Source organism: Sciurus carolinensis, chromosome 4 (genome assembly GCF_902686445.1).
Source record: "Sciurus carolinensis chromosome 4, mSciCar1.2, whole genome shotgun sequence".
Lineage (NCBI taxonomy): Eukaryota > Metazoa > Chordata > Mammalia > Rodentia > Sciuridae > Sciurus > Sciurus carolinensis.
In genome coordinates, this window is record NC_062216.1 from 10,161,397 (window position 1) to 10,188,725 (window position 27,329).

At 38.2% G+C, this 27,329-nt stretch overlaps 1 protein-coding gene across 2 annotated transcripts in view; it reads right to left on the minus strand.

Annotated features, from left to right (window-relative positions):
- Elp3 (elongator acetyltransferase complex subunit 3) overlaps positions 1 to 27,329 on the minus strand; it is a 79,456-nt gene that overhangs the window by 44,957 nt on the left and 7,170 nt on the right. The window contains exons 4-9 of one of the 2 annotated variants that reach the window (XM_047551652.1): positions 23,030 to 23,100; positions 22,219 to 22,282; positions 20,248 to 20,316; positions 18,476 to 18,630; positions 7,342 to 7,503; positions 5,133 to 5,259 (exon numbers count right to left, since the gene is read on the minus strand). In XM_047551652.1, the coding sequence (XP_047407608.1) occupies positions 5,133 to 5,259; positions 7,342 to 7,503; positions 18,476 to 18,630; positions 20,248 to 20,316; positions 22,219 to 22,282; positions 23,030 to 23,100 (648 nt within the window). Of the gene's footprint in view, positions 1 to 5,126; positions 5,260 to 7,341; positions 7,504 to 18,475; positions 18,631 to 20,247; positions 20,317 to 22,218; positions 22,283 to 23,029; positions 23,101 to 27,329 lie in introns of both variants that reach the window. The other variant, XM_047551651.1, reaches the window with a different exon arrangement.

Below are 27,329 nucleotides of genomic sequence, written 5' to 3' on the forward strand. Positions count from 1 at the left end.
ACAAAGGATCTGATCTGGAAGAAGAAAAGAAGCCCTGAGGAAGACACCTGTGTATGAGAAACAGCATTTTAGTCCATTTTGGAGCTAGAAGACCTCTGGGAGGTAGGTTTCTAAAAGCTGAGAACTAACATACATTAAAAAGGAACTAAGAATATCTGACAAGGTAATCCACCGAGAAGGGGCTTTAACATTGCATAGGTACACCTGAAAGTTAGAGGTACATAGAGTACTGCATAAATTAAAAAAAAAAAAAAAAAAAAAAAAAAAGTAAGGCAATTGGTAATCCCAGAAATAAACTAGGTCACCCAAGAAATGTTCCTGTTACATTTGGCTAAGTATGTGCAATTATATAATAAATAGGTATAGTATATTACTTGGTTGTGTGTGAATAACAATGTATGTAGAAGTTAAAATGTAAACACTGACTAATAATAGAAGTAAAAAAAGTAATATAAAATATTGGGAGAACAGGAAAAAAGGATAAAAGAATTAAATTTTCAACTACCATAACAGCAAGATAAGTGATCTACCTAAAACTGATAAATCGAGAAATAGCAGTCTAAGTACAGGATTAAGAAATGAAAAGGCAAATACTAGGAAAGAAAAACAAACCCAGTTATAAACTTGAGAATAGCAGAGGACTCCTACTCTCTGATATACTCTTTTAAGCACTATTGGATTTTCAAATTTTATTAAGGCTTTTATTATATAATAGCTTTCTATAATAAAGTAAAAATGAATATAACAGTCATGAGTCTGGTGGCCGTGTGAATGACACACTGGAAGGGAACATGGCTGGCTGCAGGGTGACCAATCAGGAAAAGCAGGAGAGCTGGGGAAAGCCTGAACTCAAGTCGTCACAGTCGGGGTGAAGAGGAGGGTGACTCTGAAAGATACTCAGAGGGGCAACAGACAGGACCTCCTGTCGGACAGCTCAGGGTAGGAGGGAGTAAGAGCATCTGCTACTGTTTATGTGCCAGGCATTTCCTGTGTGCTGCAAGTACTGCCTCAGCTAATTTTCCTAAGAGGTGGGATTGTGATTAGCCTCAGTGTAGGAGGTAGGCAGCAGGAGCTGGGGCACTTCACAGAGATAGGCTATACTTGGTGAAGGAGACTAACTGCAGGAAGGGTCCTACTTTTCATTACAGATTTATAGTACATCTAGACTTTCATAGTCTATTTTGATGCAAATAAAAATAACTAAAAAAAAAAAAAAGTGAGTTCTGAAATAAGATTCATCTTGACCATTTCTGCTAAGGGTTTTCTGTGCATCATTCAGGCCGCGTGTAGTCATTCACAGTAAAACAGACTTTCCTCACCTAAGAAGGAAAACTCAGGCAGGTAGGGCAGAAGGTGCTGGGTAAGAGCCTGGGTTCTACCTGAGACTGAACTCTGACCCTGTAGTTCCTTAATTCACAAGGCTCTACTTCCTCATCTGCTGAGGCTACCTCAGGTGGTCTTTCCACTATAAAATCTGTACTAACTTGAACTCATGACACCACCTTAAGTGATAACCTTTTACATTAAAAAACAAACAGCAACAAACACTATAGCCGCCCTGCCAAACCCTGAATTTATTGTGTTAGCTTTTTGGGGAAAACAGTTCAGTGAAGAAGAAAGAACTGTTGAGTGTCACAAGAGCAGGAAAAATGTCAACAGACTAAAAGATTTCTAGTTACTAAAATATTGATGGAGATAAATTTTTCCTCAAAAGAAAGAGACACCATTCAAACATTTTCAGTAATCCTGAGCTTGGACATGCAGGAGTACTCCAATTTTAAAATAATAAAATACCCAAACAGTTAAAAGTTATTTTGAATAATAAGCCCTGTCTGAGGATAAATGGGAAGGATGAAGATAATGCGTGCCAGATAAATCCCTCAGATGTTAAGCATTCTACATCACAACAAAGAGAGACTTTCAGTTTTATAAGAAAAATAAATCTGATCAAGATGTCTTACTTCAGTAACACATGCATCCCTGTGTTTATGGTGGCACATATACCACAGCCAAATTATGGAACCAGCCTACATGTCCATCAACTGATGAATGGATAAAGAAAATATGGTATATATACACAATGGAGTTTTTATTCAGCCATAAAGAAGAATGAAATTATGCCATTTGCTGGAAAATGGATAGAACTAGAGACCATAATGTTAAGCTAAATAAGTAAAAACTCAGAAGGCCAGGGTTGTATGTTTTTGCTCATACAGGGAAGCTAGAGAGGAAAAGGAAAAGAAAGGTGGGAGTGAATTTCATGAAAATTAAAGGGAAATCAGTAAAGGAAAGGGACCAGAAGGTGGAAGGTGGGGAGTGAGGGAGGAAGTGCTGAGGAGTGACACAGGCCATATTATGTTGTTATATGGTGTGTACATATGGATGTAACAACAAATCCCAATAAAAATATGGAAAAAAATCTGAGTTATTGGAAAACATAAGCAATTGCTATTATAACATAGCTATAATCCTGCACTTATCATTATTTAAGAATGTGAAAGAAATAAGTTCTGGGGTTCTACTGCCCAGCAGGGAGACCAAAGATAATGATAGTGTACTACATCATTCACAAAAGCTACAAGAAAGGATTTTGAATGTTTTCACCACAAAGAAATGATGAATATTTGAGGACACAGATAATATTTACTCTGACTTGAACATAATACAATGTATACTTATACTGAAACATGATATGTTGTTATAAATAAATACAATTTTTAGGTATCAATTTTTAAAAAATGTGAATTTATAAGAAACTGATGCAAACAAATAGGATTACACTCTTAGCGATACAGAACTGACCTACACAATAAGGGGTGAGACATAAGCCACTTCATAACTAACACATGCAGCTTAACTAAAACCGTAGTGGGCTTGGCAGCGGTTTGATGGACCCATGTGTGCCAGGCAAGTGATCCATCCTCTACAGAGATAAAACATAGACTTGTGCAATTACACAAGCAGACCCTTGATTTAGCAACCCTTCCAACAAAACACATGAAAGGGAATATACCTGTGGTTGTTCATATGGAATTCTGGGCAGATGTGACAAAGTAGGGGGGGTAAACACTTTAAAAGTGCAAAAACCAGTGCCTACTAGGTCAGGAAAGGCTGTGAATTTCAAATAGGCCCAACAAGATTTTCTAAGCAAAAAAGCTAGTTTTGAAAAATTTAATGTAGACTTTTTATTGAAGTATATACAGAAAAGTACACAAACCCTAAGTGTACATCTTAACAATTTTTACAAAGCATGTAATTAGCATCTGGTCGCTCAAATGAAGAAAAAGAACATTATCAGAATCTCACAACTCCACCTCATATCTGTTTCCAGTTACCAAACTTCATCCAAAGTTCTGAGTTCACACTAATGGCCTTCTGTGTGCTAGGCAGTCTTCTGAGTTTGACTTCCTGTGCTCAAGCTTATGCTGAATAGAAGTGACCATGTTGTTGTGTGAAGTTGTGATGGGTTCATTCTTATTTCCTCACATGATTACATCAACATTTATGCACTGTACAGCTAATGAACACTCAGGTAACTTCTACTTCAATGATATTACACACACTTCTGTTGGGTGATTTGCTGGACCAGGGAAAATGCATTTAGTTTTAGCAGATTCTGCCAGTTTTCTAAACAACTAATATGATGGAATTACTAACAGAAATATCTGTGAATTAATGCAATCCTGTAAACTGGCCTTCAGCTGTAGTCTAACAACTTGAAAAATAATAAAAAATTAAAAGGAAGGGAAGAATCAATAACTTTACGTGAAACATCAAATGAACTCCACCTTTCTGAACAGAGCAAAATAAAAGTATTTTTATAGATGAAATAGCTTGATAAATGTCTCTCCTGAAAGGATATCCCTAAAACATACTTCCCTTATTTGAGAACCCACAGAAAAACAAAAGGCCTGACCAGTCTCATTTGTCAAAACAAAATTAACATGGATCATGAAACTGTCAGAGTAAACAAATAAATAAACAAAAAAACCCCTCAGAGTTACAATTACATATTAAAATTCAAAGAACAGAACAGTTAGAAGAAAACAAAGGCAGCCTAAGCTCAGAAGCCAGAAAAAATAAAAGATCAAATTGACAAAAGGAGGAAAAGTAGAATACCAACCATTGGTTGGGGAAAATACGAGCAACAAATATAAAAAAACGAGTCCACACTATCCTTATTGAAAAAAATTATAAAATTAAAAGTATTCATATCCTGAGCTGAGGATGCAGGTCAGTGATGTAGCACTTGCCTAACCTCCATAAGGTCTTGGGTTCAATCCCCAATATCATGAGGGAAAAAAAAGCATTCATATCCTAATAGAATAATTGGTCAGAGAAGAAAACAATTCCAAAAGATGAAAGACATATAATTAGTAAATACAAATCCAAAAGTACAATTTCAAAATGTAAGTCTGAATTGCATTTTTATCCATTAAATTAGCATTAAGATGCTATATATGTATACGGTGTGTGTGTATATGTATATATAGAAAATAAAAACAAGAGGATTATTTGGAGAAAAAGAAAGTCCTGCTGAAAATGAGTGCAAAACTGTTAGAAACTTCTGAAAAGTGACTGAGTAATATAGTAAGATTCTTAAAACATTCATACCTTCACCAGATAATTCTACGCCAATGAATTTATCATAGGGAAATAAACCTAAATGCTATAAAAAGTTATAAAGTTGTTTACATGCAGCATTATTCATAATAGTGAAAACTGGTAATGTCATAAATTTTGAGAGCTTTGGAAGTAGTGAAGCAAAGCATGACAGATTACATTAACAGACATTTAAATATGCAAACATCTTAACAGAACCAGTTAAATAAACTGGTTAAATTCTTCTTACAACCTTAGGTGAAAAAGCTATGGAAAGGATTACCATCTCTACACATGGAAGTGTAAGGGTGCCTATGTCACATGTGCATTAACAACCTCAGCCCTAAAACAGCCTAAGCATTCAAGATCCTGGGAAGAACGTATGAAACAGAGTGTGTCTGGAACTGGACTGGGACTTCTTTTTTGTGTTCCTACTGTCCTGCGGTGAGGGGGTACTGCCTCACTAGGCAGAGAGGGTGTAGGAGCACGCAGAGGCGTCCTACATCAGCCTGGGCGAAGGTTACACTTACTGTAAACTGCTCAATGTCTCGTTCTAGTCCCACGTTTGGCAGATCAGGCATCATATGAGCCACAACTTTGAAACCGGAATCTTTGGCCAGGTGGAACGACTCACAAACTGCCTTCACGGTGTGGCCTCTGAGGGAAGAAAAGTCACTACCTGTTACACAAATAAATGGACACCAAAGTTCACATGGGGAGCAGAGGAAAACAGTCTGTGAGCTCAGGAACCACATGGCTGGGGACACAGAATCTTATGAGGAAGTCATTTTTTATATCTGTACCTCTGAAGGGGCCTGGAAGTATATAATTTTACTTCCAAGGTATTTCTCAGAAATTTCCTTATGCACCTATTCAAAATCCTGGAAGTAAAATGGGACTAACAAGAATTAATGTATAATAAAATTATTTGACTTAGTGTCATTGATCAAAACAAGCTTATTAATGTAAATATCTATGTTAAAACAAGAACAATGAGCTCAAAACCATGAAGAAGCTGCAGCTTGCTAAATATCCCTTCCTTTAAGACTTGTGAAGTTATTGGTAGAGAAAGGAAAAGTGAAAACTACAATATAAAATAAATTTAACTGATAAGTATGGAGAGTCCTTAAAGAAAAAATAGAAGACAGAATAGTCTAGGGCAAAGTAGAATCATTTGGGACCACGTGATGAGTCCTCTTGGCATTTGAGTACCACATCCACAAAGAAAGCACGCCTCAGTAACCATCTGGAGACAACTAAAGACCGAAGCCTGTTAACCCCTTCCATCACCAGGACATCCCACTCACCACACAAGACCTAGAAACCTGGACTCCATCTCACACCCTCTGGATGCTCCCATCCATGTTCATGGCTTCCATTTCTCATCTCCTTTTGTTGGTGACTTCCAAAGTTCTATGACAAGGATAGGCCTCCCTAAGACATCCAAAACCCAATACATCAAAGTTACTCTGTGCAATACAGCAGCCACCAGGTACATGTTGTTTTTCAAATTATTTAAATGGATTAAAAGGGAATATTCGGTTCCTGGGCTGCACTATCCTACTGGAGAGTGCAGATATAGAATGTTTTGATCCTTGCAGTATGTTCTGCTGGCTAGCCCTGTTCTAAAGCAAAAACCTTCAACTGGTTGTTCCACAAGAATCTATGACTTAGCGTACTCAAAATGAAACTCCTGTTCTCTCCATGACTTTGTGACTTCCCATTCCTTCCTACCCTCATCTCCAGTCACCAAACACTGTCTCTCACTTCCTTCCAGGACATCAGTATTTCCTGCTTAAATAACTCCAACAGCCTCCTAGTCAGTCTGTCTCGCTTCAGTTTGCTATTCTCTAATCTACTTCCCATTCTGGAACTAAAGTGAGCTTCCTGAAATGCAGATGTGCTCCTACCTTAGTTCATAACCTGTCTGCTGATTAGGGCTTGGATCTGGAGGCCACCTCTCAGGGACCCTCCTAATTTAGCCCTTCTGTTTGCCATGCGGGTCTATCCTCAGGAGTCTGATGGTATTTTTTTTTTCTGCCCAAATAACCTTCCTTTTCTATACCTAACTCCTCCTCTCCCTTTGTCCCAGTTTAGATATAATTTTCTTCAGAAAGTATTCCTGACCTTGGAGAAACTCTCTTTGCCTCTCTGCAGGGACTTCTCCAGCACAGCCTGGGAGGATGACAGCTCTCCAAAAGCTTTTCTCTTCAGTTCAATGACACATTTCTAGGGGAAGAGAACTTCATTTGACTCTACCAACTCTAAAGTCTTTCCTTCTTTATACTTCCTAATTCATACCTGTTGTCTCAAACGTTTTTCCACTTCCCTGACAAATGCAATCGGTTTCACAAAAACTAATTTTTTAAACCTCATCCAACTGCCTTCTTATTAAACTCTTTCTTTGTGCCATTTTTGGGGGCCTTCTCTCCTGCTACTGACCTACTGCTACTACTGACCTTGCGCCCCATCTCCTGCTCATACACAGGAAAGGCTGTCTATGACAAGGGCAGGGAGTGACACCAGCATGTTTAGAGGCTACTGGAAAAGGGTCCACAGGGAAAGAATGAAAACAAAGGGAAGAGAGGATGGACTAAAGAGCATGGACAGAAGGAAAGACCTGGCAAGGAGGAATTCCAAACTTCTTTCTGAGAGCCAGAGAGAAGAAAGAACTGGTTTGGCAGAGAGAGAACCAGGGGCAGAGGAAGGCTTGTGCAAGATTGCTTGGCACCGCCTTACCTGTTGGTATCTCTGGCCACATCTTCATAGACGCTCTGCACCCCAATCTCCAGCCTTGTGCAGCCATAGGTCAACATGTCACTCAGGTGCCGCTTCATGCAATAATCCGGTCTGGTCTCAATAGTAATTCCAATACACTTTGTGAGGCTTCTCTCAGAATACCTGTAGAGCAAATCTAAAAATAACGAACCTGCCGCAGCTTTGGGTCATTAGCTCTTACTCAGAGGACTGCCTTTTCTCAGTTGTACCAGTGCGAGACAGCGGTTAAGAGCGTGGGCTCTGGAGCCAGGCTGCCTAAGTTCAAATCCTGGCCTTGCTATTCCTAACTACGCAAATGGAATGCTATTAACCTCTCTGTGCTTTGGATCTTTATCTGCAAAGTGCAGATAATAACGGAACCTGAACCTCACAGGACTGATGTGAGTGACTAGCACATGGTAATGTTATCTTCATTATCATCACTCTTCTCCTGCAGCACGCTGCAACAATCATCTCCTGGAAACAGTGATTTCAATTATGAGAACCTTTTCTCAATTTCTTGCAACCATTTTTCACATAAGTGAAAACCATCTGTGTTATTTATTTCCCATTCTATATTTTAGAGTCACCTTAAATAAAAGGAATAAAAGGGAGAAGGGAGTATATGCAATGATCATGGCAATAATTTAGATGAAATGTCTTCTAAATACACAGAAGTCTTTTGCCAAGTCTGTTTAATCTCAGCACTAACTTATAAAATTAGGAAACATTTTTATCATTTATTAAAACCAGGAAACAGATTAGTGAGTACCACTTTAAACTTTTTTGAGTTAAGGGCTAGAAGTCACATCACTCGCTCAGCAGGCTGGTGAGGTGAGGAAGAGGAGCTCATTGGACAAAGGCCACCATTGGCCATTTGCTCTATCATTACGGAGTCCCCCGCTAACTCTCTGTGGTATGCCCTGTCATTTCCATTCTACAAAGACACTGGAGTTCAAAGGGAATAAACAGCTTGTGCAAGGGTCTAGAGCTAATAAAATCCAATTCAGGTTTTGAGGCTGGGCCACCTCATTTAAAAATCCTTGCTGGGTATCACTCAGCACACTGCCCAGACGATGCAGCCGGGGCTGCAGACTCTCTCCTCCTCATCTCTGATCTTGTTCTTCTCAGTGCCCACTGCCACAACTTTCTCAATTCTTTGAGGAGGATTAGAAAGAGACTTTGTTTTTTTCTTTCCTTCCCTTTTTTTTTTTTTGCCATGTATTTTCCTTCTTTCTAAAGAAAGCTCTTTATGGAAAAGTAAAAATCACAAAATTTCCCTAATTTCATAACTACTCAGGCTCATTTTTTCATTCTTAATTATCAATAAAAGTCATTTTAATTCTAAATAATTATTAGATAGTTAAGAATCAGTGAATTGGAAGACTAATTCTAAAGTCTTTCATTCTAGACATTCAAACTCTTCTGTGCTATTTATTGTATTCCATGAGGTTTTATTTGGAGGTAACATGTCAAAGGATAAACTAGTACAGTTACTAAAAAATGAATTAAAAGACAAAAGGGGCTCACACCTTTTCAAATCTCGCCTAAGACAGGACACTAAGTCACTGACTTCTCTGAAAACAAGAGAATCAGAACATCCCATGCCTCCCATTTAAGCAGGTGGATGCCACAGCATCAGGAGAAGTACAAGGTACTGCTGGACCAAGGAAACCTGCCTTCCTCCAGCAGCGATTACTGGGTATGAGGGAAACTTCTTTTTAAATGAAAATAGATTTGTACAGATCATGGAGAAAGCAAACTACTTGAAGCTTGATGAAAAGACAGAAAGCAGAAAACTCTCCATGAGTATATTTTAAAAAGTAAATGAGAATGTCGTAAAAAAGGCACTCCAAAATTCTATCATAACCTCCCCTATTAAGTGATATTTTTAAGAAGCCTACAGTAGTTCTTAAAATGATGCCCTTAAATTAGCAAGCCAGGCAGCACAATACTAGTTTGTTACAAGTGGGAGAAACTAGAGGGTAGGCAACTGCACCAATGGGAATTTGTCTAGAGGAGAGGAAAACTTCCTAGCTAACTGTCCTGTTGCATGGATCACCCAAGGCCCAAGAGAGGCCACGTGGGGAAAGCTGCTGCAGCAATGAGGAGGTCTCTTCACAAGGCAGACAGAGGACAGGGCAGAGTAAACCTCATTCTCAAATATTTAACTCCATCAAAAACAGCTTTACTCTGGGGAGGACATTACCTCCTGCAGGAAGCAGAAATGGAGGGAGAAAAAATAATTAAAGTTGCTAAAAGTCAAAATTTTAGATTTTTTTTCAGAATTGTATTTTCACCTGAAAAGCAACTAAGTAGAAATTTTTATCAAATCTGAATACTTTTATCCACAAAAATAATGAAGGAAGTATTCTCCTGAAGAAGAGAGCTGAGGCCATGCCTCCCATAAGCTCACAGAATCTTTAAGGATTTTTTTAATGCTCTATATAGTCTCATTAAGTCTGCCAACTCCCCTATCTTCCCTGGCCTCCTCAGGTTGCTGGGCATACAGGAGATGTACTAACTTCTAAGAGAAGAAGCCAGGATTTGTACTGGGATCTTCTGATTCCCATTTCACTGTTCTTTCTGGGGGCCACCTTGTTATTTTAATAAGCCTATACAGACCACTGAGGTGTGACTACGCTGAATCCTGCCTGTGCTTTTGTTTTGAATGCCACAGGAGCGATACCAACTATAAAAGATGATAATGTTCTCTGGGAAACACAAATTAAGTCAATAACTTAGCGTAACAGAATATTTTTACAATTAGGTGGTAGGAAGTAGGAGTGGGGAGAAATGGGACAATAACCTGGGAATTTAAAAGCAAACAAAACCGTGTTACCCAGTCTTCAAAACACAGATCAAATACACTCCCCCTATCATGCCGTCTTCCAGAGCCCAGGGTATGAACTCTGTGCTTCCACTCCCAAAGCACCCTGTCCATACTACAGTAGCTTGACTTGTTATTTATTTATGGACATGTCTGTCTCTCCATCTAGACAGGAAGCTCCCAGTAGGCTCGTAGTCTGAAGAATGACTACACAAATTAGGTGAAACCGGGGACAGAGGAGAACTCGCCTCACTCTCACAGCAGCCTCTCTCAATCCTACTAGTTACCTTTCCTTTCATACACCCCTAGGTGGTGACTGACTCTCCCTTGGTCAGGGATACTGCAAACTAAAAATACATTAGTTTTTATCCCAGAAATACTTGAACAACCTAGCTACAGGGGTAAGACACAAAGAAAACTCTAAAAACCACTACAGAACAAAAAGCTAGAAGTGGTGGAAATATAAATAGATATAGATGATTTCTTGGGAAGCACGCTTCTATTTCTGGAAAGAAGCAAGTGGCCTGCAAAAGTAGCATCTATTATCACTTACTGTCTCCTTTTAGGCCTCAAGCAGGGGACACTGGTGGGAGATTGCACACTGCTTTTAAAATCTCTTTATCTTCTGGAAACCACCTTTAGATTTTTCCCAAGAAGGCTGTGGCATCAAAGAGAACCTCTCATGACTACCAATCTGTTGCAGTTCTTTCACAACTTGGTCATTTCTGTGCTGGGTGTGCCTTGGTCTAGGCCCACCTGAAAGCTCACAGGAGCTCTAGGCCCAGGGTTCTGAAAGGCTGACATGACATTACCTACACAGACAACCCAAGACCTCAAACTCAATCGCTCAAACCAAACTTCAAAGTAAATAGTGGCACGCAGATGAAATATTTACCTTCATCAGTCACAATCTACAAACTTCAGCATCTACAGTTCCAAATTGAGTCAGTAGAATTTATGACTTCTGTGGACAGTCAAAGATTGTCTGGATTGCCAATAACATCTGGGGTTATTGTTACAGCACCTCAGTTGTAGCACCATAGAGCAAATTCCTTTTTTTTGCTATTACTATATCTGGAAAATCCCTCAATAAACTGTGGTATTCTGCCCAATGCTGCATTAGTGATATTTGTGATTTAAGAATTGGGTATTTGGTGTGTTCAGCAATTTAAGAATAACTCCTCCACCTCTACTTTTTTTTGAGATAGTGGTAAGTAGTCTAAAAAATAATACTTTGTGCTGGGAGTGGTGGACCACACCTGTAATCCCAGCGGTTTGGGATACTGAGGCAGGAGAATCTCGAGTTCAAAGCCAGGCTCAGCAAAAGTGAGGCACTAAGCAACTCAGTGAGACCCTGTTGCTAAATAAAATACAAAATAGGGCTGGGGATGTGGCTCAGTGGTTGAGTGCCCCTGTTCAAACCTAAGTACCCACCCCCCCCAAAAAATAATGCTTTGCCCAACGCAAACTGAGGAAACAGAAGAACAGAATCTTGGTTTTTAAAATGAGTATTTCCTATGAAAAACCAAACTGATGACATTGTAGCTTAAACTCTAATCAAGGACTCATCAAGTTCTACCATACTTGTCAACAAGGCCTGTTACACAAACACATCCCATGACATTTCTTTGTTTTCTTTCTACAATTGAAAAAAAAAAACTCTATCTTATAGTCTCAATCAACACACTGATTAGAAAAGAAAAAAAAAAATCAGATGTTACATTTTTTACTATATCCACATTGAAATTTAAGGATTATATACACAAAAGTATTACAAAAAAACTTGTCATTGTTACAAAGTAACTGCTAATGAAAAGTAACTTGTAAACATATCTTTTACACAAAAATTCTCATTCCAACAGAAATCTTTGAATCACAGATGTCGGAAACAGAAATAATTTCAGAGAAAATTTAGTTCCACCTCCTCATTTTTATAGATTAAGGAACGAAATATAGAACAAATAAGTGACTTATACGAGGTAATTATGACAATAATAACAGAAATAAGCCTGGCCAGGTGTGGTGGCACACACCTATAGTCCCAGCTGCTCAAGAGTCTGAGGCAAGAGGATGGCTTGAGCCCAGGAGTTTAAGAGCAGCTTGGGCAACATATTGAGACTCCATCTCAAGGGGAAAAATAAGTCTGGAAATTAAGTCTCCTAATTCTTAATGCACAGATGCCTCTTTTCATTGCATTCAATTAACGTTCACTAAGTGTCTTCTATCCTTAAGATGTAAGAGACCCTCTCTTTCTTTTAAGGAGACCCTAATAAAGGATATAGAAAAAAAAATTATATGGATTAGAAAACTATTATTCTTGGCTACTGAAAACCAAAGTAAGAGGATAATTAAACTAGAAGATGTAAATTCAACCATCAATATCAATTGGTTTATCAATAATTACATCAATTTTAACAGACTAAACACTCCAATTAAATAAAACAACGTCAAAATTTTGGACAAAACCCCTTGCAAGACCCATGTTTACAAACTGTAGTCTATAAGAAACTCACTTTGAGTATAAAGGTATATACGTGTGGAAAGTAAATGGATAGAACAACACAACATAGGGCAAATGGTAAGCACACGAGGATACAATGGCTGCATTAACATAAAATAAAGAAAACTTCAAGACTAGGATTACAGAAGAGCATTTCAAAATTATAAAAATACAATTCTTATCCAGCATTAATGTGTATGTACTTAATAACAGATCTTTAAAATACAGTAAGTAAAAACTAAAATAAAGGGAAAAATACATAATTCTTGAATCATGGTTTGAGATTTTGATATCTCCCTTTCTCAGCAATTGATAAAAGGAGAAAAGAACCAAAACAAACAAACAAACAAACAAACAACAAAAAAAAACCAAGACAAAACCCCAAAGACCAGGACTACATGCTACCATCCAACAGTCCCCAAAGGCCCAAGTGTGAAAGGCCTGCTCCCCAGCTTGGCCCTATTTGGAGCTGGTGAAACTTAAGAAGTATGGCCAAGTGGAAGGCCTTCAGGTCTCTGAGGGCTACTTTCCAAGAAGACTGGGGGATGGTGGACCCTTCTTCTCTCTTTTGCGTCCTGACCATGAGGCGAGGGGCTTTGCTTGGCATTCTCTGCCAGAATGTGCTTCTTTGCCATAGTCCCAAAAGCAATGGGGCCAACTGACCAAGGACTGAAACCTCTGAGCAAGCTAAAATCACCCTTTTCTCTTTATAAGCTGATTATCCCAGGTGTCTGTTTCACTGATGGAAGGTAACATACTGTCTGATCAACGCTACCAACCACTGAAACTTACAGAACTTAACACCCAAACTGTCGAATATACATTCTTTTCAAATACACATACCATATTCACCTAGAGAGAACATATATACTGTGCTGTAGGATAAATCTTGATAAATTTTAAATAATGGAAATCTGAATAGGCTTCTCTGAGCAAAATGAGATTAAATTAGAAATCAGTAAAATACCAAGAAAAATCTGTTTGGAAATGTGGAAATTAAACAACTAATTTCTATACAAGCCATGGATCAAAGAAACATAAAGAGTATAAAACACATTTAGAAATGAATGATTAAAATACAAAGTATTGAAATATGTGTTTAGTTAAGGAGTGCCTACAGGGAGAATAGCATTGTAAATACTTACAAGAAAAGAAAAAAGGTCTAAAACGATGGCCAGGCTTCTCTACCTGACTTGCCACTAGAAAAAGAGGAGAACTGTAAACTCAAAGAAAGTAGCGAATAAAAATAAGAAGAGAAATAAATGGAGAGGAAATAAACAAGAGTCAAAGTTAATTCTTTGAAAAGAACAACAATCAAGAAAAAAAAGAGAAGGCAAATGATCAACAGCAGGGTTGAAAGAGGGGTGATCACTACATTCCTACAGACGGTGAGAGCATTCTAAGAGAATACTATGAACAACATAATCCTCAACAACCTGGACGAAAGAGACAAATTCCTTGAAAAACTTACTAAAATGGACAGGGATGAAACAAAATCTGAGTAGCCCTGTACCTGTTACAGGAATTAGTATATCATCTAAATCTCACGGAAGGCGATTCTAGCCCTGGGCAGTTTCCCTGGGAGTTCCACACACACTGTGGGAGAAATAACACTGGGCTCACAGGAGCTCTTCCAGAAGACAGAGAAGGAAACCATTTCTTACTTGCTTTATAAGGCTGCATGATACTAATACCAAAACCTGACCAAGTCTGTATCCTGGGCTGTCTAATGTTAAGGCCCCTGGTCTTAATCGTCTATGAAGAATGAGGTAGACATGGAAAGAAGTAATCAACAGATGAAGTGAGGGGAAGGGAGTATGAGAGCCAAAGTCCAGACACAAGGAAGGTTCTGAGGTCTGCCCCAAGGCCTGGAGCACAGGGCCAGCCCCAGTGTTTTTAAGCCTGCGTGGGTTGTTTTTGCTTCCTTCATAGTTGTGCAAGTCTATGAAATTGTCTTTGGGGCCTGGAACCCAGTATTACCTAGCACTCTAGCTTTTCTAAGACACATAAGGACACAGTTGGAGGATTTAAAGTCATTGATGGGTGGGTGGGGAGAGTTAAGGAACGGAAATCAATTAAATATTCCAACAGAGAAAGTATGACTCAGCCACTTCTTGATGGGCAACTACCCTTTAAATTGCATCTTATGAAAACAGCCAAGAAGCATTAAAGATGGAATGTAAAACTGCTTCTGGGGTGAGCTGATTAAAAAGGAATAAAACTCTTCTAAAAGGCTGTTCTGAGTTATTTGGCAACATTTGCATTCTGGTGAATGGGTGGCTCAGAACCCACTGATGGTCCTTTTCATCTCCAGAGCTATCATTTTGGGGGGAAGATGTCACCAGTAAAGAATGCTCTCTGGAGACTACTGAAGAGTCTCAGAGTAGATGACAGTCATGAGTGATCAGCACTGTGCCGATGCAGTGAGCCCTCCCTACCTGCTGTGTCCTTGAATAGATCTCCAACACTTAGCTTTCCAATTTTCCCATCCACGGGGATATCACGTACTGCTTGCTACTCACTTGCACAAATAATAACCAAACTCACCTTGTTGAGTTTCCTCTGTCCCGACTTCTCTTGTTTTAAGAAGTAGACTTTTACTCATGTTAGACACAGGAAAATGGAGCAGGGACACCTGAGCTAATAGCAAAGCATGGCCCTGGTTTGAACAAACTCTTAACCTTAAAAACTGTTGAGCTGCCAGGTGCAGTGGTGAACACCTGTAATCCCAGTGACCAGGGAGACTGAGAAGGAGAATCATGAGGTCAAAACCAGCTTCAGCAACTTGGTAAGACCCTGCTCAAAATAAAAAATTAAGAGCTGGGGATATGGCTCAGTGGTTAAGCGGCCCTGGGTTCAATCCCTAGTACCAAACAAAATAACAAAAAACAAAAAACCTGTTGATTCATCTGCCACAATATGTAATTTTAACCTAGTTTAAAATGAATCTTTGAAAACACCCTACTAGGCTTGTGAAAATCAGTGTTATACTAGTGTAGTTAGCAAGTGAAAATATGAAGATGAACCTGAAGTTTATAACCTACATCCCCAAGGAAGGGGGACATCCTGATCAACCAAGCAGCTTTCCTGAATACCCTCTATGCAAGATAGTAACAGCAAGGTTAGATCCAAAAAATCTGAACAAAACATAGTATTTCAAAAGCAGTTTTTTTCTGGGCTGTTCCTTATTTCACAATGATGCTAACACTTGAAAATAATTTTCTTTCTCCTGTTCTCTAGTGCTAATAAGACTACTACTACTACAAATAACACAGTTTCTCTAAGAATGAATACCAACTCTATTACAGGGAGTTTTTAGTAAAAATTTACCTCAACGAAGCAAACAAAGAGTCCACAAATTGGCTTCTTCCACATTGTCTCAGTACAGAGACGAGGAGAAAAGAGCAAAATGCAGAGCGGGCTGGCAGACTCAGTGTGACATTATGGAGGGTTTTATGGCTCCCGGATTGCACTTTTATTACTTCCTAGGAGCCATTCATGAGATCTGTCGCAATGAGGACTCAAACCTACATAAATTTTTATCTGAAAGTAAAGTGTGTGTTGCCCTCTTGAGGTAAATTTAAGAACAGAAATAACAATGCTGGCTTTGCTTCACTCACCATCGAAAAGGGCTTTGTTCTCCAAGGGCTTCTTGGACAAACACACTGCCACCCAGAGTTAGTGAGCTGTCACACAGAACCCCATTTTTATCCCAATGACAGCCAACTTACACTCCCACACCACTAGGCACTAGAACATTTCTGCACATATAAAACTTCCCAAGAATAAAGCAAAACTGTTAAAAGTTTCAATTGATGAAAATGTCAAACTAGTTGTATTCTAGAGATTAAATTAGTTGGCTACTTCAGATATCAAAAGGGACCAAACTGCAGACTGTGGAAAGCTGTGTGGCAGATTTTTAGGGGGGCAAGCAAACATTTAAGATAATTACAGCTCAATTTCACTTAATATGCAAGGTCATCAACACAAGAAGTCTACACTGAGAAAGGAGTATATAAGCTCAGGAAGAAAAATGGTCTTGATAGATCACACTCCCAGGGAATTTTTGGAGTTCAAATAATTTCTGTCAGTCACCCTCTGAGGTAATTGTTCTCTCAAGTCACATTTTCTTCTAAGCTATAGTGTGATCTTTCAGTTTTAAAGAGGAATGAGCTGGATTACATCATTACTCCTTAAAAGTCTGAAGACTTCAGCATTTTACGAAGCATGACTCATAACCATGAATGACCAAGGTTTTGAATGAGCAATAAAAATAGTCACCATCTCATCCTGCTTCCAAGTCCCTGTGGGAAGAGATCACATGACTGAGGACACAGAACTCACCTGTCACATTCCCTAGAGTTAATCGAATGAAAGGCTGCTCACCATGCACTGTCCAGTGGCTGAGCCCTTCACACACCCCCTGGAGCTACCCTAAAGAGTAAATTTATGAAAAAGCCCCTCTATTCTTTTTCTTTTGCAAACCCAAAGATCAGCTATAGAGCAAACAGGGATAGTAAACAAAGATGACTCTATCCCCATTTCCAAGAGGCAAACCTACCAAGGTCATCTGTCAATATTTGACCATCCCATCAAAATCCTCTTATACATTTACCTAAGCCTACTATGTGCCAAGAATTGCTCTCATTATGGGTAGTAAGACCACCCTTAGGTTCACTTAAAATTTGGGACTACTTACCACCAAACAAAAAGTCTAGGAGGTGGCACTATTTGAACAACCACGCGTAATTAGCTATACGATGCTCCCTACCCTTTTCTAAGAGAAATCGCAAAAAATCCTAAAGGTAGTGGGTACATCAGAAAAAAGAGAGCACATTCCTTCCAATATTTTCAAGTCCTCATGACGTACACACGTGTGCATGTATACAGAGCCACTCATTTCGATTTTTACATTTAGTACATTTAATTTCTACCACTGCAGCAAGTTCAGGCTCTGAAGCAAAGTTACCTGGAGTCTAGTCCCCAATCCTCCACCAATGACCTGTACAACTCTGGGCAAGCTGCCTCAGTTTCTTCATCTGTAGAATACTTAACTCAAAGGCTTACTATTAGTATTAAATAAGTGAATCAAACACCTATCACAATGCCTCTGTGCACCAAGCAAACAGAAATATCTTCCCTTACTCCCTCCTCATGTCCCTTCCTTCTCAGCTCTGACTTAGGCCCCTGATGACCACGGTGGTGACATGGCAATAAGGTCCTTGCCAGATGTTAGCACCTTTATACTGGACATCCCAGTCTCCAAAGTGATGAAACAGTATACTTCTGTTCATCATAAAGTACTAAGTCTCGGGTATTCTGCTATAACAGCATGGAACAGAGCCCATTCATAAATAGGAATTATTAATGGTAACAGTTACTAATAACTCAAGTTTTTAAATGATAGTCATTAGCTTTTATAACAGCTAAATGTTTCTGATAATAAGTACTCAGTCCTATTATTGGGTGAGCTGAAAAATCTAGTCCAATCAAAGCTAGTCTTAGTTTGGACCATAGTTTAAATCAGCCTAAATCTGAAAAGATCTTCTCTACACCACATTTTGTGAATCTATTTGAGAATACTACTACATCAATGGGTCACATTCATTTGCTTAGGTTAATTTCAATGAAAATAATACTTTAGTACAAAATAGGAAAGAGTATAGGAAATAAGACCATGGATAAACACTAAAAGGCCTTCTCAGAGGCTGTTGCTAGAAGGACAAAAAGATAACAAAGTGTTAAAAAATACTCTTGGAGAGTGTTAAAAAGTAAGGATTTCTTACTTGACAGCCTCGTAAATATTGTTGGAGGTATGTCCTGATAAGGCATCATGTAAATTTCGAATAAAATAATCTCTGTATTCTTCTGGAAGGGCCATAAATGTTCCTCCCATCACAATAAACTCCACTTTATCCACACTGTGACCAAGTTGTTTTAACTGAAAGAGATAAATTTATCATCAACATTAGAAAGATTTAGGCAACTACTCTAAGGTGCTATTGCAAAATTTCTAATTTTATTTGGCAGTGTTTCACAATCATAGTTTAAAAATGGGATGCAATTAAACACATTTAACTAATTCTGTGGAAAAGAAAACAGACTCTAAATCTGAAAGAAAAAAATTACTGTTCAAATGAGTGGAGGTGAGGGTTAAAACAAGAGGCTTAATTTCAATACCTGCAGAATTAAATGGAAATTTAAAAACACCAGAAATATAAACTAGAAAGCAGTAAAGGTAATAAAATACAACATAAATATTCAACAATCATGTATTTTATGGTACACCTTGCGGACTAAGATGCATTCATGACTATTAAACAATTATGCATGTATAATTACACAACCTCATCAGGATTTTAAATAATAGAAAAAACAAGAACACTAGATTAGAAGGAAAATTGAAAAAGCAGTTTAAAATTGAAGATTATGGGCACAGGTGGCCTCTCAAGCCTTTTTCTTGGGAAAAGAAATCGCAAGTGAATGTCTGATTGATAAAAAATGAAATACTATGTCTCTTCTACCAGGGGACAGAATGGCACAATCTTTCATTTTGTCAATTACAATAAGCCAAGATTCTAATTTTTAAAAACAGGTATTTAAGTTGCTTGCTCTATCTCAGACTTGAGGAAAACAGAGTCAAAGTACCCAATTACGAACTAACTGTACCAAGAAAAGAATGACAATATTAACTGTGGACAAAAAGGCACCTTTAAAAATACTTTTTTCTGAAATGGTAAACAACAATCTACAAAAAAATAACTGAATAAGTACATGTGTGTATATCTAGACTTTGACACTAAAAGAACACTCGACTACTAAATCTATGGTTGTTTACAAGGGATACACAACAAAATCACCCTGGCAGCTTTCGCAAAGTATCTTGCCAGGAGGACTCTAAATCAGACGTAAGCTAAACCTCCAGAGGCAAAGATCTGCTCTGCATCTTAGAAGTTACTCAGTTGATTTTAGTGCACTGACAGTTAAAAGAACTGTTCTGTTAGTTTCCAAATCTCTAAAACCCATGCTCCTCTCTGGGTTTGATCCTTAGCATCCAAATAAATTAGTAAATTTTAAAAATGCCAAAAACAACAATAATAATACAAAAATCTATGCTCCTTTTTTGTTGAACACATTCACACTCTATTGAAGCAGAATTTCAATACAATTCCATACTCCAAAAGTTTCTCACACTGTTTTGCAGTGATTCTTGGTCCTCACCCAGCAAACTTATCATGATACTTCTTGATAAGGCTTATAGAAGCTAAAATCAACCTGTTCACCAACTGTCTAAGAGCTTTCACATACTTTCACAAATGATTTTCTACCAACTGAAAGAAATTTAGAGAATATACAGCCATGAAAGAATGTAATACTGTTTCTCAATAAAACAGATATGTGACCATGCTATGCACTGCAAAATAATCTCCTTCCCTCAGACAAACATTCAAAGGGTGAAAACACAAATTTTTTTTTTCTGTGCCAAAGTCAAATCAAGCAACGATACCTTATCAAGTACAAAAATCTAATTTAAAAGAATGTTTTTTTCAAAATTTACCTGTTCTATCCGGTGTCTTGTCTGTAGATAAGGGTCATATCTAGCACGGATAGCTCTCATGGAGGTTGGCTAAAACAAAAAGACAAAAAAAAGAAAAACATTCAATTATGTCCACATCAAATTGAAAACAAAAAAGTAGTTCTCTATGGTTCTGTGTCTCATTTTTGCCTTCTTAATCTTTTCAGGGTTCAAAATAACCTGAGCAGCATCTGCCTAACCCCCACCCCCACCGGGTCTTTGGAACCTCAAAGGCAGGATGTCTCCTTGCTTACTTGCCTTTTGTGTGAATGCTATGGAACCACCATGGTCACCAAAGTGTGCTACTACTCATATGGATGTGCACACATACTCAAAAGTGACATGGCAAAATAATCTTTGAACAAAGTTCTTAAATACACTCGGCTTTCAATGACTCAACAAATAGCCTTGATGCTACTGGCTCACAACGGAATACTCTACAGCCATCAAACAATGTACTTGTGTGAAAGGTTTCGAGACATGTTCTAAAATGAAAAGGGTAAGGTTCAGAACTGTTTTAATATGCTACTTTATGTGTAAAAAAGTAGGGTAAAAACATGTCCATACTTGCATACCCATAAAATATTTTTTGCAGGTTATAGAGGAAACAGGTACCTCTGACTGTTATGGGCAAGAGCAGTAAAGGGAGGCTAGGCAAGAGGAATTAGGGGATTTTGTACTGAACAACTGATGTTGTATTTTTAAATATTTGGACCATGGCTGGGTATGGTGGCACACACCTGTGATCCCAGTGACTTGGGAGGTTAAGGCAAGAGGATTTCAAGTTTGAGGCCAGCCTCAGCAATTTAGCAAGACCTTGTCTCAAATAAAAAATAAAAAGGACTGGGATGTAGCTTGGTGGTAAAGTACCCTTGGGTTCTATCCCCAGTAACAACAACAAAAAATTGAACCATGGAAAACGGGAAAAAATGAAAACCTGAAAAGAAAAGAAAAAGTCACGTTGTTCTCGGCTTCTGACTTCTTATGAAAAGGATGAGTTCTTCCAAAGCTGCTCACTGGCCTCCTGCTTTCACTCTTGTTCCCATTCTGGTTCTTTTTCCACCTGGCCACCACTATTGTCTTTAAGAAAAAAAAACTGAGTCCCTACTTTGAACCCTAAAGGCTTCTCCTGATCTACAGTGAATGAAGATTCCTCACCCCACCTTATGAATCCCAGTCCAGCTGCCCTGCCGGCCTCAGGCTCCCTCTTACCTACCATGCCCCAGAACACCCCACTCTCATTCCTACCTCGGCCCGTACCTTTACGTTCTCTGTGAGGAAGGGCCTTCTTGACATTCTTATGACTAGCTAGCTCTTTCCTGTCCTTCAGGACTCAGCTTACATACCACCTCCCAGAGAACCCTCCTAACCACCACAGCTCAGGTCCCCAGCTTCCCTCACCTTACTCAATCTTATTCCCTTGCTTAGTATTTGTTACCATCTAATATTTTTCTTGTTTCCTCACAGTCTCTCTTCCATTGTTGGAATGTAAATTCTGTAAGACCAGAGGCCTTGTCAGTTTTCACTGCCCAAGAGGCAAGACAGTGAGGAGTTCAGAGGACAGAGCTGCTACTTACTAGCAGTGCATTTTTTGGGCCAGTGAGTTGTTCAGGCCTCAGTTTTTTCACCTGTATAAGTGGGATAAACACAGGGTCTCTCTCCCAAGCACTGCTGTAAAGTTGAAAGTTGTAAAGTTGTATTAATATGTTCAAGCCACTTAGGACCGTGGCTGGAACATGTTAATAGGAAGTGCTTATGTAAGTATTTCCCGAGGGCTAGAAAAACAAAAGGAACTAGTAGACACAGAACAGACGGTGAATGAACCGCTTTTATAATCAGGAAAAAAAGTTCAATTTAAAAAAACTTTAAAGAAAGCAAGTATATGTAAAACCACACTATGGGTAAAAAAAAAATGATGTAACACCTGATCAGGATAACCTCATATTACTTTACCTCATATCCAGTGTAAGATTGTGTTGAATACTCAAAATCTGAATCAGGTCCACCAGGACAGTATCTGCCAATACCATGAAAGGACACAGAGGTCAGATACAAAACTATTTCAACAGTCCAGTTCAAGTACCTACAGTATTCATAAAATCCTGGTATCAAACAAGTTTCACTTCCAAATCCTAATGGAATAGTCTTCGCAGTATTTGCAAATAACATATTTTCTACTGATAAGGGAGATTACTAGGTGAAGGAGTACTATTACATTCATCTGCAAAACACTGCAGTTACTGTTATTTTAGAGGTTTAAACTTTCAAGGGGACAAAACAAACAAATTTTTCCATGTTGGAGCAACATGGTGTTTTCCTGGCAATCACACACAGGAAAAATCTCCCTCCTATCTTCACATCTAGAATCACGCATTGATTCTGCTCACTCTTACAAGTATCTAAGTTTGGGAACCTAAAGGTATTTATATAAATTTTTATTCTGATACTTTTCTGATCTGAATTCATTTTAAATTTCTGGCAGCTCTTATTTCCATATTTTGCCTATTCAATTAATAGAGTGCTTGCTGTTTGGAGTTTCATAACCTAGGTATTTGTTTCTGTAATTGTAACAAATTAAAATCTTCATATGTCCCACTTTTAAAGTATTGAAATATCCTATCAACAGTTGCTGCTTCAGAGAAATAACCTATAAATCTATTAAATAAACATTTCAAATATTACCAGCATGTACTAATCAAGAGCTTTTGGGAATTTACTAATTCAATTAAAATATTCTCATTCAACTTTTTAAAATTCTACTTACACACATATATTTCCTGTAAAACTGATGTGTGGACATCTGTGGGGTTTGCACATCACAGCCACAACTGCGATCTATAAAAGGAAGATTAATATAACTTATTAGGGAAAAATTAACAAAAAATTCTGGAGAATGGTTATCCCTCAGAAGGAACAAGAGGCATGTCATCAGAGTAGTGTGTAAAGGGCCTCGGTGGTACTAGTAATGCTAACTTCTTAAATGGGTCCAAGGGTGATCTTATTTCAATATTAATAACCTTTAAAATGGATGTACAAATTGTATATGTGAGTTTTATATTTTATTTCACAATAAGTTACATGCAAAATAAGGAATAAAGTTTAAAAGTCACAGTGATTCTGATTCTCTGATTTACTATTTTACTAAAAATAAACTACAAGAAAATAATCACTTTATGTACTAAAATATGTTCTAAAATTATATATAAACTTAACTTTTATAATCCAAATTCCTCATAGACACACTAGATCTCAATATTCAGAGCAGAGACTACAAAGTTAGGGTCTTGACTGATTCCCAGCGTCTGTGTGCAAAGTACTCTGAGGGTCTGACTCAGCCAACTTGGGTGAGCAAAGTATCAGCCCGAGAAAGGAGCTGGTGGCAGAGACGCAGGACTGGATACCTCTGAGTTGACTTGCCAGGTAAGGATACTCACTGAAGCCAATGCAAGCCAGGTTTCTTACTGGCAGAAAGGGAGGGAAGTAGAGTAAACCCTGGGGCAGGGTGAAACTGAAGGTATTTTCCTGAACTCAGCATTTTCAATACATAGAGATTAAGACACCAATAAACATAGGCAGAAATGAGTTATGTACAAGAGTACACACGTATGTATGTAGATTCAGTTAACACCTCTGTGGTATTTCTGCCAAAGATGTATACCTGAGTCTAATTATGACGAAATAATTTGACTAATCCAAATTGAGGGACAAGATAGAAAATAGCCCAAAATTTTCAGAAGAATTAAGGTAAAAAAGTCAAGGAAAGACAGAAAATGTGTCCACGTTCAAGAGACATGACAACTAAATGCAACTGGGTCCTGTCAGACATTACTGAAGTAGCTAGTTGGTGAAACCTGAATGAGGTCTGAGGATTAAATGACAGCAAGGTTTTGATGGCTGTATTATGGTGACATGAGGAAACATCCTTATTTGAAAAAAATATACACTGAAGTATCAGCTTTGTAATTTACTCTCAAATGATTTAGGGGGAAAAGTTCTTTGTATTGTACCTTTCGATTTTTTGTAAGTTTGTGATTATTTTTCACAACAGAACTTATTATGATTTAATTTAAATCACTAAATAGTGATGTAAGGAAACCCCCAATAAATAATTCTGTAAGAAACTCTTAAAAATCTGCATTAAAAACTTTGGATTTCCAAGCAAATATTTTAATTAAAATGAGACAGATATATACCTCACTGGTGAAGTCAATGATCCAATAATCTACTGAGGGGCTGCCATAAGGGCCCCAGGTACCAGGTTAAACAGCTCTGTGGGCCCAAAGGCTACAGAAATGATAATGCACTGCCTGTGCCTTCTGAAATCATAGTGCCCAGCAGGGAAGGACACAGAAACAGGCCATTTCAAAACAAGAGGATAAGAAACTTGTAGAAAATATGAGCACTGTGCCCAAGGAAGGCAACAAGCCCTGGCCAGGAGGGTTAGACGGCTTTTCTGGGGATCCAAGTCAGCTGAGCCAAGGGCGCAAGGCAAGGGGGGCCAGGGAAACCAGGGCAGTGTTTCTCAGGATTTTTAAAGAAATAGCACTCTCCTTCAAGTAACATCTTATTCAGAATTCAATACAGAAAAGAAATAAGAGCAACTGGGCTGGGTGAGGTAGAGATGAGCTCTGCTCCATAGCGCCCCGTCACTTCGCACAGTAGTTCTAAAAAACTTCAAAGAAACCCTGTAGTGTCACAGAACACTTTTTAAAAATTACTGACAAAATGGAAAAGTGATGACTCTGGAGTCTACCAGAGAGACCAAGGTTTGAATATTTTTTCTGCCCTTGCTATGTTTTTCCTGTTTTGTAAGATGAAGACAATACTACCTAACTCTCAAGACTAAAATTAAAATAGAAAACATACTCAAAGTACCTGGCACAGTGGCTGATACACAGAGTAGCTATTATTATTACTGCTAATATTTATACTACTAAGAATAATAACAATGAGTGTTTCAAACAGAACAAGCACTCAAAAAATATGAACTCTAAATGGGTCATATACTGAACTATAAATTACAAATCTATAAAACTTCCAGATGATAGAAAAATTGAGGTGACCCTGGGTCTCATAACAAGTTTCTGGATATAATACCAAAAGTGTAATCCATGAAAGAAAAAAAAACTGTGAAGCTGGATTTCATTAAAACTTAAAAGCTGTGTTTTAAAATAATAAAAGGACAAGCCTCAGAATAGGAGAAAATATCTGCACAATACACATCTGATAAAGTATTTGTATTGAAAATATACCAAGAATTCTTAAAATTTAATAGGAAAACAAATACCCAGTTAGAAATAGTACAAAAGATTTGAGCAGACACCTCCTCAAAGAAGATCTATAGATGGTAAATAAATCCATGTGAAGATGCTCAATATCCTATGTCATTAGGGAACTTTAAATTAAAATGATAAGGAGATATCACTACATAACTATTACAATGACTAAAATCCAAAACAATTATAACACCAAATGGTAAAAAGGCTATGGAGCAACAACAATGCTCATTTGTTGCTGGTGGGAACACAGAATCAAATATCTACTTCGGGGGACAGTTTGGCAGTTTCTTACAAAGCTAAATATACTCATACCATACAACTCAGCCATCATATTCCTTGATATTTACTCAAATGAACTAAAAATGTATGCATATACAAAAACCTTCTCATGAATGTTTATAGCAGCTATGTTCATAATTGCCCAAAACTGAAAGCAAACAAGATGTCCTTGATATGTAAATGGACAAAGGGTACATCCACATGATGGAACCTCATTCAGCAATAAAAAGTAATGAGCTACCAGGCCATGAAGACATGTAGAAAACTTAAAAGCAGATTGCTAAGTCAAAGAAACTGACCTGAAAAGGCTTTGCACTGTAGTGTATGATTCCAACTACATGACATTTTGAGAGAAGCAAAACTATGGAAGTACTAAATAGATCTGTTGTCATTAGATTTGGGTATCAGAAGGAAGGAATGAAGAGTTTAAGGGCAATGAAACTAGTTCTACAGCACTATAATGATGGCTACATGACATTATGCATTTGGCAAAACCCATCCAATGCAACACAAAGAGTGAACGCTAATGCAAATAACAGGGTTTAGTTAATAATCATGTAGCAAAACTGTTCATCAATTGTAATGAATGTACCAAACCAACACAGGGAAACCAGGGTGGGGAGGAAAAGTATATGGGACTCTATTTTCTGCTCAGTTTGCCTATAAACGTAAAACTGTTCTAAAACAAAACAAAACTAAACAAAAAAATGAACCAAACGCCATTAGAGCAAAAGCAAGAATAGATCACAGAGGTGAGAATGATAGCATGTAGGGAATAACTGTGCTTCTGGTATTTCTGATAGATCGCTCTAGTGACATTGTCAAAGATGGATTTGGTGCACATAAGACAAAGTAGCCAGTTAGGAAATGACTGAAATAATCTAAAAAAAAAATAATAAAGGCCAAAACATTCCTGCCAGTGGTGGGAGGAACAGATGATGCATTTCACATTTTTTGGAAGCAGTGGATGGTAGCAAAGATGAATGGGCAAGTCCAGGGTTAGTTTCGGTTATGCTGTACTTGGGACAGTCAAAGGACAGATGTCTACCAGGTAAGACAGGGTCTGAGACTGGGGAGAGGTCAGAGTAGGGGGTCAGCATACAGCTATACTTTAAAACATCAAGTGAGCCAGACATGGTGGTGCACACCTGTAATCCCAGAACAGGGGAGGTTGAGGCAGGAGGATTCCAAATTCAAGGTCAGCCTGAGTAACTTAGTGAAACCCTGTTTCATAATAAAAAAAATAAAAAGGCCTGGGGATGTAGCTTAGTGGTAAAACACTTGCCTAACATGTGCGAGGCCTTGGGTTCAATCCCTGGTACCAAAAAAGAGGAGAAAAAGAAACGGAATCAATTACCAAGGAAAGCATGTGCAGTACTGAACACAATGTGTCTACAACAACAGGAAGCATCAGCCTGTAGAGGCAAGCAAAACAAAAGAAGCCTTCCAAGAAAGGGACAAAAATGACCAGAGACAGAAGGAGAATCAGACAGGCTGCTGCCATGG